General features: G+C 50.4%; 1 protein-coding gene across 1 annotated transcript; it reads right to left on the bottom strand.

Annotated features, from left to right (window-relative positions):
• Positions 1-719: 719 nt before the first annotated feature.
• Positions 720-6460, bottom strand: SLITRK2 (SLIT and NTRK like family member 2). Its single transcript, XM_053274350.1, has 2 exons — positions 6163-6460; positions 720-4467 (listed from the first exon to the last, which is right to left on the bottom strand). The coding sequence occupies exon 2, from the start codon at positions 4419-4421 to the stop codon at positions 1848-1850; it is 2574 nt and encodes an 857-aa protein (XP_053130325.1). The 5' UTR covers positions 4422-4467; positions 6163-6460; the 3' UTR covers positions 720-1847.
• Positions 6461-11755: the final 5295 nt, after the last annotated feature.

The raw sequence follows: 11755 nt of genomic DNA, 5'->3' as shown, positions 1-11755 counted from the left end.
GGGAGCAGCCTTATACTGAGTTAGACCATTGATCCATCTAGCTTAGTATTGTCTGCATTGACTGGCAGCGGCTCTCCAAGGTTTCAGGCATGTGTCTCTCCCAGCCCTACCTGGAGATGCCAAGGAGTGAACCTGGGACCTTCTGCGTGCAAAGGAGATGTTCTACCACTGAGCTGTGGCCCCATCCCATTTTTTAAAAAAACCCTATAAAATGGACAAGGAAACCCACAAACGGACAGGGAACATAGGAAGCTGCCTCATACCGAGTCAGACCATTGGTCCATCTTGCTCAGTATAGTCTACACTGACTGGCAGTGGCTTCTCCAGGCTTTCAAGAAAGGATCTTCCCCAGTCCTACCTGGAGATGTTGTCAGGGATTGACCTTGGGACCTTCTGCATGCAAAGGAGATGTCCCACCTCTGAGCTACAGCCTCATCCATGTATCAGACCAAGGACCCATCTATTTCAGCATCTTTGTGTTTTTCACAATGGCCACTCAGATGCTTCCAGGAAGTTCACAAGCAGGAAGTGAAGCCATATCCCTCTCCCACCCCCCACCCCCACATTAAACAGATGCTTTCCCTATTCATGGTGAAAGATGGAAGCCCTTACTGTTAGGCACACTTAGAGAAAACAAAGAATTATCCATGAGAAGGGAGGAAAATTCAGCGTGATTCCCCCCCCTTATTTCTACCCCCCAGCATTAGAAATGTATACTCTTGTTTTTGAACGTATAAAAATATCTAATTTTAATGCAGAAAAAATGAGATTACAGGTAGAGTAATATTCTCTGAATTAGGCAAATAACCCGAAAGCCACTGATCATTACTGATGGTGTTAGGAGCTGCAATGTACTGAAAATGGGAAATCTGTGGATCGGGCTGCTTCCATTTCATGTTAAACATCTGTTTATTAATGAATTATTACTCCCAAGCGAGGCAGCCAAATACCCCAATCTGTTGCTAAATTCTTAGTCAATTTCAAAGTTTCATGTCAAACAAGGCCAGAAGGAAAAGGGAGATCAGGGCAAGGGAGGGTGGAGAAAATTGAAGAATTTACAATTCAGCCTATAAAAAGTCAGAAGTGGTCGCTGAAAATCCAGGCTGCTCTTGCTGTCAGTTTGGTAGCAGCCCCTTTTGATTGAATATAGCTGACATACCGATCTATTTTACTTTTTAAAAAAATTCCAAAAATACAAGACAGTAAAATAGATTCAAATGTATCAAAGCTAAGCGCAACAATTAAGTAATAACGTACTTAAAGTGCAAAGGCACTTTAACACACACACACACACACACACACACACACACACACACAAGAAAGGTGACGCCCAGTGGCTGAACTTGGTAATTGAAAAAGCTGTACTGACAATATTATTTACAAAGGAGGTGGGAGGAAGAAATGTCCTAGTCCAGTAGGGGGGAAAGAGAATTTTTGGAGGTTTATTACATTATTTCCAATTTTCAGACAGGATCGGGCGGTGGGGGGGGACGGGGACGCTTGCCCCAATGGCCTTCTACCTGCCCTCCTCCCGCTCCCAGGAAAAGGAGAAATTTAGGCAAATGCTCTGGTTGAAACATTCATTTGCAGAGACAGTTCCTAAAGGGCCAAGAGAAGAAATGTACGAAATAACTTAAAAAAGAACATAGCAAAAAGCACCCATCATACCCCTGGCATTGTGTAAGGGCTGTTGGAGAATTTCGACTGTGGAAACTCTTGAGGAAGTGAAAAATCACACTGATGTATCCAGTTCAGAATCAGGTTAGGATTTGTTTGTTTGTTTAAAGATTTTTCTCCCCCAGGAAATGTCCCATCCCCCCCGCCAAAGCCTTTCCCACCCACCCCTTTCACAGCTGACTAATAGCAGTTTGTTTCTCCAGAACTTCGAGGTAATCTGGTTCGGTCTGTAGTTTCCCTTGCAGTAAAGGAAGTTCCGGTTTAGACTGTTCTGTAAAATATTTCCTGGGAGTCCCATACAAAACTGTTTTATTTATCCTGTCCTGGCTTTGTCGTCTCGACTCGTATGAAGGGGTGAACTGCCTTTTGGGGAGGGTGCAAAAGTTATAGTGAACCAGGCTTCCACTGGGCAGGTCTTGGACCCGCTCCACAATGTTTTGATACAACAGCTCTGGTTCCCTCGGAAAAGTCTGTTTCTCCAGCATTTCTGCTGCAGTGATTGTAAAAGCTAAGCTCGCAGATTCATCCTTCTTAGGTTCAAGGTTACTATAGCTATACTCATGGAGGTTTCTATAGTAAGCGACTGGGTCTCCATCCTTCTGCATGTAGATAGGGTTCTGGCACATTTGGCCCACAGGAGGAGGGATGTAATTGTACACATGCCCCTCAGTTTTGTCGTGGGCCTCGCTGTTGTAACACCCGTACTGCAACTGGAAGGAACTTATGTCCAGGTTGTTGGCGCTACTGGGCACACTGGGCAGACCCTTGCGGCGCTTGAGGACAAAGACAAACAGGCCCGCTCCAAAGCAGACGGACAAAATAAACACAACCAGCAGGCCCAAAATTAAGACGGAGAGAGGGACTTCAGTGCGCGCTTCCGGGTAAGAGCTGGGGAAGATGCTGAAGGCTGGTGGCACGTCTGTGTTCAGATTTGGCAACAAGGCAGAAGAGTCTAACAGATTGGGGTTCTCAGGGCAGATGGCCTCTTTGCTCAGGGACTTGAGATGTTCTCCAGCGTGCTTGGCTGGAGAATCGCAGACCACTTCGTTGATCACAACAGGGTGCCCCACCTGCTGGTGGCTCGGCTCGGTGACACGGTCAATCCAGTTCCTCAGCCCCATGATGTCGCAGGTACAATCCCAAGGGTTTTCTTGAAGGTCAATCTGAATCAGAGCCGACAGCTGGTCAAGGACCCCTCGCACAGGCAAATAAGAGAAGTGGTTGTTTCGCAGACTCAGCCTCGTCAGGGTCGTGCCCCCAAAGACGTTGTCGGGCAGAGCCCTTAGCAGATTGTTGTTCAGAAATAACAGGTGGAGGTTACCCAGAGCATCAAAGGTGTGTGGGAGGATATCCTTAATCACATTATACTCTAAATAGAGATACTGCAAGCTCTGGAGCCCTTGAAACATGGAAGGATACAGGATCTCAAGGTAATTGCCATTGAGATAAAGTCGGCGTAAACTGGTGAGGTTAGAGAAGGCACCTTCTTGGATCACGGCAATCCGGTTGTTCCCCAGATGTAACAAATCTAATGAGCTGTATTCCAAGAGATCTGTTTTGTAGACAGTCTGCAAGTAATTACTGGTAAGATAAAGTTTCTTTGGACTGGTAGGCCTGGGGTGGAGATCAGAGATGTTGCTGATTTTTTTCTCTTGGCAGTTGACATTCAACCCATTGTCAGCACTCTGGGAGGTGCAGACGCAGCCGGTTGGGCAAGTGAGTGGCACGGGGGACTTGGTCTGGTAAACCATGATGGGCCCAAAGATCTGCCTGTCTTTCGACACTGTGACCCGTGGGGTGGGCCGGTTTCTTGTTTTGGGCGGGCGACTGGCTTTGGGGGCCCTGGTGGCTCCTACGGCGGAGTTGGCTGTCGGGGGGAATCTCTGGATGTGCGTATCGGAGTGGGAAGGGTGTTTCTCCCTCTGATTGGACTCGCTTGTGCCTTTTCGCGGGCAGAGGTCCTGCCTGGTGAGTTGGGTGACATCTTTGCCGTGCAACCTGAATGGGGTCTCGCACACGATCTCCCCAACAAAGACAGTGATGGTGTCCAGCCAAGCCTTGAGAGGCAGAAGGTCACAGGTGCAGTTCCAGGGATTCTCCTCCAGCTGGATCTCCATAATGCCTCCAATGTGCTCCAGGACGCCAGCAAAGGGCATCATCTTCAGCCTGTTCCCCCTGAGGTCCAGGTGAGTAAGCAGCACGAAACGGAACACGTTGCTAGGCAGCGACAGGAGGAGATTGTCATTCAGGATCAACACTTTCAGTTTGTTGAGTTTGCTGAAGGCCCCGGCCTCAATGGCACTGATATAGTTGTAGTCAGCTTGGAGGTACTCCAGGCTCTCCAAGCCGAGGAAAGTGTCTTCCCTCAGGATTTCCAGCTTGTTGTTGTTCAGGTGCAGCCGTTTAAGGGTCCGCAGGCCTACAAAGGCCCCCGTCCGGATCTCTTGCATGTCATTGTTGCCCAGGTGGAGGGTCACGGCGTTGGAATAGTTGACAAACTCGTTGGGGTAGAGGCGGGTGAAGGCGTTCCCATTGAGGAAGAGCTGGTAGATCTTGGAGGGGGGCGGCAAGAGGAGGCTGACGGTTGTAAATCCCTTGTTTTCGCAATTGATATTCAGCACGTTCTCCTTCTCCTCGCAAGGGCAGCGGCTCTTGCTACAAATGTCTTTGGCAGGCTTGCGGCTCTCCGTCGGCGGGACCCCAGCCACTGTGAACACACTGAGCAACCAGACACCCTTCAGCATCTTTATGCACCGTCCAGCCCAGCTTCGGCGGCACCTACAGTCAAACCTTGAGGGAGGCAAGGCGGGGTGGGGTGGGGTGGGGCGGGGTGGGGTGGAGGGAGAAAGCAGAACCCCAATTAAAATGGCCAGCAGGGGAGGCCACAGCAAGGAAGAGGAGCTAAGAAACTGGCAATGAGTTGCCGCGTGAAGCGTCCTCGTCCTTCACCCTTCCTTCACCTTTCACATCAGCCTGGCATCTCTCTCCTGGCATCCGTCTCTCTGGGAGATCTTGACACAACAGCCTCTGAAGCAGTCCAGCTTGCTCTGGACACTTTGGACCTCTTTGGCCCACTTTTCTATTCACTGGCACCTCTGCCCCCCTGGCCCTCTTGGGGAGACAACACCGGAGGGATATGGGAAGCATCCACTTGCAAACACTCCATGTCCTACTTAACTCCAAGAGTCTTCCTCTCCCACCCTCAGCTGCCTGGCTAACTAAAGCAGTTTTGGGGACTGCCAACCCACAATCTCTGGAGTTCGCCTCCTCCTCACTGCCTCCAGTCCATGCACCCCCCCCATCACCACCACGGAAGCAACCCACCCCAGCCCCTCAAATGCAAAGTGGGCACTGCACGCATCAGCCAGGGCTGTGCCCAAGCAACCCCTCTTCCCCCCACTGCTGTGACCCATTGCAGCCCTAGAATTTCTTCCACCCCAAACCTTCCGGATCCCGGGCAAGTGCTCAAGAGCACACAAGTCGCAGCTCCTGTCCTCTGGCAGAAAAGCGAAGGGGGGAAAAAACCCCAGAATCTAGAGGAAAGACCCTTCCCTTCCGGGCTTCTCCTTTCTTGGAGAATCCAATCACTTCGGAGATCACCCAGTGGGATGGTCAATGCAGGTATGTGCATGGCATGGAATTAATGCCCCCCCCCCCAAAAATAACTATCAACATTGATTTCTATTAACCCTGCAGACCTAGGTGCCTGGTTCTTAACTCCTCCATCCCACATTTCAAGTCCGGTCTTCCAATGCCCAATCCCGGTTGTTGGGGTGCAAGGATTTAAAAGCCTCAAACTCCCCCCCTTAAAGATTTCTCCCTCTAAGCACAGCACATCTCTCTTTTGCAGCCAGAACGCTTTCCTTCCTTTCTTGCCCTGCACTTCCTAAACCCATCCCCTCCTTATTGTGAGGTCTTTTTAATTTTTTTTTTATTTTTGCAGTGATTGTTGGCGGTGGCCAGCCGGAGGGCTGGGGGGGCGGGCGGCGGGTGAGGGTGGGAGGCGGGGAGAATGATCTAAAGCCAGTGGAATGTCCCCCTTCTTCTTCTCCCGCTCCCCTCAAAAAAGAGACACCCAGCGATTCCGACAAAACTCGGCGCCCCCCAAGAGACAAACTCTGTATATGCCATCCAAGCACCCCTGTACCAACTGGGGCGGGTGGAGTTGGGGGGGGCCCTCGAAGTCCATCCCCAAGTCCACTCCAGAGGTCCAAAAGCGGATCTTGGATCCTGTGCACCCCAAACAGAGGGGCAGTGGGGAGAGATCACAGGCAATTCCACCCCACACCAAGCCGGCAGACAGAATTCCACGCTCTTCTCTCTCTCCAGTCCAGCCCTTCTCCCCACAAGCTGCAAGGTCAAGAGTGTGGATTCCCCATCGCAAGGCTGAGGACCCCCCTTGGCAGATTTGCGGGGGTGGGTGAAAAGGGCCAGGGGAGGAGGGAGACGGGAGGAGGCAGGCAAGGGGCGGCAGGCAGTACTCACTCATCGGGAAGAAGAACGGAGGGTCCCCTCCTCGGCTGGTGCGCGCCGCCCAGAAGAGTTCAGCATCTTCCCGGCCGCGGGAGGAGAGGCATTGGGGACCAGGGCAGCGCCGCGGAACAATCCCTTTGGGTCTCTCTCTCGCAGGGCAAGGCAAGGCGACCCTCTCGCAAGCCCGGGCGGCTGCCGCTGCTGCTTGGAAAGGGGCGGGCACCCGCGCGCAGCTCCTCCGCGGTCGCCTCTCTCTCTCTCTCTCTCTCTCCAGCTTCAGCTCCGACGGGCAGCCGGAGCGCTTTGAACCGGCAGCCTTTTGGCAGGCTCCCTTGGAGCCGGGCGGGGCTGACGTCACGCGCGGGGCTGGTCTTGCTTGGCAGCTGGGGCGCGGGGCGGAGACTCTTTTTAAATTATGATCCCTCTGCCACCTTCCAGTGGCTCGCCTCGACACGGGCGGAGTTGCGGGGTCAGCCTGGAATTGTGGCGTGCGCCAGGCACAGGGAGGAGCTGCTTTTTACCGAGTCAGACCCTTGGTCCAGCGAGCTCAAGGTTGGCTACACGGACTGGCAGCAGCTCTTCAGGGTGTCAGGGCAGGGGTCTCTCCGTGCCCTATGTGGAGATGCTGCCAGGGATTGAACCTGGGACCTTCTGCCTGCAAAGCAGATGCTCTACCACTGAGCTCCATCCCCATAGGGGAGCTGCCTCATACCGAGTCAGACCCCTGGTCTACCTCGCTCACTGTAGTCTTCACTGACAGGCAGCAGTCAAGGCTGCAGGCAGGAGGAGCCTCTCCCAGCCATACCTGGAGAGGCAGACCAGTGAACCCAAACCCTTTTGCATGCAAGACACATCGATACCCTAACACTGAGCTATAGCCCCATATCCAGTGGCACTCTTTCCCTTGGACTTTGGGGCTGAAGTCCAGGGCCTCCACACCCCCTGCCCCCCCCCAATCCTCTTTAGTCTGTCCTGGGTGGTGTAGTCACCACTGGCCTGCACTGCGCTGGGTGACCAAGTGTGATTATGACCTGTGCTGTGTGCTTTAGAGACAGAGGGGGGAGTGGGGAGAGAAATATGTGGGATGGGAATATGTTAAAGACCTTTGTGGGGGCTGGTGGGCTCCAAAGGCCTTTAGGTGATTATGCTTAACTTGCAGTGTGTGGGTTTCCTTCCTTCCTTCCTTCCTTCTCTCTCTCTCTTTCATTCCTTCCTTCTCTCTCTCTCTCCTTCCTTGCTTCGCTCCCTCTCACTCCTTCATTCTCTCTCTCTTTCATTCCTTCATTCCTTCTCTCTCTCTCTTTCTTCCCTTCCTTCCTTCTTTCTCTCTCTCTTTCCTTCCTTCCTTCCCTCCCTCTGTCTTTCACTCCTTCATTCCTTCTCTTTCTTTCTTTCATTCCTTCATTCTCTCTCTCTCTCTCTCTTTCTTTCTTGCCTCCAGCTGTGGGGGGAGCTTCAAAGGCTCCAAAATCACCTAGGTGCACCTCAGCCTATATCCTCCAGAGCTCACATATAGTCTCCCATCTAAATGCAAACCCAAAACTTGCTTAGCAAAGGGGGGAAATCGAGCCCACTACCACAAGACCAGTAGCCACCTAATGGCGCAGTGGGGGAAATGACCTGACTAGCAAGCCAGAAGCTGCCAGTTCGAATCCCTGATGGTATGTTTCCCAGACCATGGGAAATACCTATATCGGGCAGCAGTGATATAGGAAGATGCTGAAATACATAATCTCATACTGTGCGGGAGGAGGCAATGGTCAGCCCCTCCTGTATTCTACCAAAGACAACCATGGGGCTCTGTGGTTGCCAGGAGTTGACACGACTCAATGGCACACTTTCCCTTTCCCACAAGACCAGCTCTCTGCCTGTTCTCTTCATTTTCATGCCAGAAACAAAGAATGCTACTCTGTAACCGTTGGGCAACTTAAGATATTTGGTGAGTGGAGGATTGTGGGACATTATCTTATTTGGCAGGTGCATCGGATTAAATGAAATAAAATACATATTTCAATGAATGTAAATAATTTCAATTAGTTAGTAAGTATTTACTAGAACGTTTGCTTTGCAAAGCTTTGGTAACCAAGCCCCACCAAGGGGTGGGGGTGATCTGTTCAGGGTCTAATAAATGGTGCAAACCTGTGATAAATGACTCGTACTTCTAGGAAATCAATTGTTTTAATCTCTCCTTTGACACTCAGACTTTTGGTTTTTGTTTGTTTGATATATTTCCATGCCACCTGATGTGCATCTCTAAATAAAACACAGTAAAAACTGGTAGAATTCCACACACAGAAATTAGAAACAATCTCAAAAGAGAAAAACAAATTAAACAGTTTAAAATTAATTGCGGTTAAAAGCTGCCACAGGGCGCCTCTCTCCAAATGCCCGGGTTTGAGCCTGGCCAGGCAGGGAGGAGGAGAAAAGTAATGAAAGTGAAAGAAGCACTTTGTGCTTCTTAGAGCAAGGTCAGAATGGGCCCAGGGGGGCAAAAGTAAAGATGGCAGCTCCCCTCCTCCCGGCCATCCTGAAGTGACAGAGCACAGACAGTGGGAGGAGAGCTGGTCTTGTGGTAGCAAGCATGACTTGTCCCCATAGCTAAGCAGGGTCTGCCCTGGTTGCATATGAATGGGAGACTTGACGTGTGTGCACTGCAAGATATTCCCTTCCTGGGATGGAGCCACTTTGGGAAGAGCAGAAGGTTCCAAGTTCCCTCCCTGGCAGCATCTCCAAGATAGGGCTGAGAGAGATCCCTGCCTGCAACCTTGGAGAGTAGCCGCTGCCAGTCTGTGTAGACAATACTGGGCTAGATGGACCGATGGTCTGACTCAATATGTGGCAGCTTCCTATGTCTCAGTTGTAGTGCCAGGACATTCAATGGCTCAGTTGTAGTGCTCCAGGACTCCTCCTTGCTGTCTTTCTGATTATGCATAAAAACCTTGATCCCCCCCCCCCCCAAAAGCCTTTGGGAAGTGTTTATCTAGACCTGCTAGACTGACTGTTGCTGTGTCCTGTTACAAAGTTTAATGTCTTGGTTTTAGTTTGTTGCATCACATTGTTTAACTGTCAGTCTTGTAAACTGTGGCTTTACGTGTGAGCTGCTGGGAAAGCTTGGATGAAGGCTGCTATACAGAGGGAGCTTAAAATAAATAATACATGCATGGATACATTAAAAGTATGTGCTCTTTAGGACTCACAGGGATCCAGAGATGTCCTAGGCTTCAAGGAGCTTACCTGAAATATGCACTGACTCTTTCCCTCCCATACAGTTTTTAATTTTTTTGCAGAAATGTGCAAAAGAAAACTTTTTTAAAAAAAAACCCAGATAAAACATAGCTCAGAAATTAATAAATATAACACATTAATATTAATATTAATATTGACACAGTCAGACAGGTGTTATTTACTGGTTTGTTTTATCCAGACATCGAGTCCTTCCCAAGGAGCTGGGGTGGCTGAATTTTATTATCAATATTGTTGTTATTATTATAGATATTGTCGCAAAATTTAGGCTGTTCCCAATGCAGTTGCTTTTTGTAATTAGCTAGTGGTGATTTCTGTGGCCCCGATGGTGTTGAGGTGCTCTTCACGGTGTTTTGGAATTGCACCCAGGGTGCCATTTATTTCCTCTTTACACGGTCAGACAGGGCTTATTGGCTGGTTTGTTTTATCTAGACATCAGGGGCTCCCAACCTGTGGGGTTGGGATGTTGCTGAACTACAAATCCCATCATCCCCTGTCACCATATATTGTAGCGGGGGTGATGGGGGTTGTAGTCCAGCAACGTCTGGAGGCCGGGAACCACTGAAGAATTCATTTAAAATATTTGTTTTAAAAAGCATTAACTCCAGAGTTCTTCCCCACCTCTCTCTCTCTCTGACAGGTTCTACCCCATACAGTTCAGTGAGATATTTCAGCATCCTTTCCCTCCGCTGACCTGTCTGCATCAACTGATGGAAGCAGCTGCTTTTCTTCCAGAAAATACAGAGGGATGGACTGAATAACCTGCTTCATTGGACCATAGAGAACTTCAGAGGCTGGGTGCTGTCTTTGCAGCTTAAGTGGCTGACAGGTCTGGGCGCTTCTTTCCAGGTCCTAAAGCCCTTCTGGAGAGCTAGCCATCTTTCACAGGCAACAGAGACAGGCCCCACTAGAAAGCAAAGGCATTGCTTTTTATATGCCGAGAAAGGCACCAAGGTGCAATGGAAAATGCCAGCGTCCTTCTGTGTTTGGCATGCATGACAATTAATCAAGACCCGGCAGGGATCCACTGGCTGTTCAAAGTGAGGAGGAGAGGCAAGTTTGGGAGTCGATTAAAGCTGTAGGATTTCCACATGCAGGTTCAACACACTTGCGGTGAACAGTTTTGCAATGCTTGCTCTGGAGAGGCCTCCGTACCCGCAGAGCCTCCCCTTGACAGCCAGGCAGCAAAGAATGAGAGGGGCAGAGAGCTGGCCTTGTGGTAGCGAGCATGGGCTGTCCCCTTTGCTAAGCAGGGTCTGCCCTGGTTTGCCTTTGGAGTGGGTGACTGCAGTTGAGCACACTGGCTGCTGTAACTCCAGGGCAAAGCATCTGCTTTGCGTGCAGAAGGACCCAGGTTCTCATCCTGGTGGCATCTCCAGGTAGAGCTGGGAAAGACTCTTGCCTCAAACGCGAGAGCTGCTGCCAGTCAGTGTAGACAGTACTGAGCCAGATGGACCAATGGCCAGACTCAGTATGAAGCAGCTTCCTATGTAATGAGAGGTGGCCCCATCAGTTACCACATTGCCATTTCCCTCTCAGCCTGATTGGAGGCTGAAGAAGAGAGCTGGTCTTGTGGTAGCAAGCAGGACCCTTAGCTAAGCAGCGTCCACCCTGGTTGTATTTGAATGGGAGGCTACATGTGAGCACTGTAAGATATTCCCCTTAGGGATGGAGCCACTCTGGGAAGAGCATCTGAGGTTCCCTGGCATCTCCAAGTAGGGCTGAGAGAGACTCCTGCCTGCAACCTTGGAGAAGCCGCTGCCAGTCTGTGTAGACAATACTGAGCTAGATGGACCAATGGTTTGACTCAGTATAGGGCAGCTTCCTATGATTCTGTGTAAGCTGTGGCAGAGGAGATGTCTAGCAGTGGCTGTTCATCATAATTGCTAAATGGAACCTCCATGTTCAGAGGCAGTATACCTACTATTGTCTTCAAACCCTGCTTGTGGGCTTTCTGAAGGCATCTGGTTGTTTCCTGTGGGCAGCAGGATGCAGGTCTAGACGATGGTGGTGGTGATGGTGATTATTGATGATGGTGGTGATGATGATTATTATTCTGCTTGGTGGTGTGCTTGCGCAATGGGCAAAGATGTGCCAGAGGAAGAAAATCACCTAGCTGCGTGAAGACACCGGGATTTGCTACACCGTGCAATTGTGGAATGTAAGTGGTGTGCACAGCAAAATGAATGAGAAGGCTACACTTTGAAAATAACATAAGAACATAAGAACAGCCCTCCTGGATCAGGCCCAAGGCCCATCGGGTCCAGCATCCTGTTTCACACAGTGGCCCACCAGATGTTTAGCAGCATGGTCTTTATCTTCACACAGTGGCCCGCCAGAGGCCTCTGAGAAGCCCACAGTC

The sequence above is a fragment of the Hemicordylus capensis genome, chromosome 11 (assembly GCF_027244095.1).
Source record: "Hemicordylus capensis ecotype Gifberg chromosome 11, rHemCap1.1.pri, whole genome shotgun sequence".
NCBI classification, from domain to species: Eukaryota; Metazoa; Chordata; class Lepidosauria; order Squamata; family Cordylidae; genus Hemicordylus; species Hemicordylus capensis.
Note: the sequence above shows the minus strand (reverse complement) of the source record. Positions and strands in the feature narration are given on the sequence as shown.

Excerpts from the sequence above, each read along its gene's own strand:
- SLITRK2 (XM_053274350.1), bottom strand. The coding sequence starts at position 4,421 with ATGCTGAAGGGTGTCTGGTTGCTCAGTGTGTTCACAGTGGCTGGGGTC.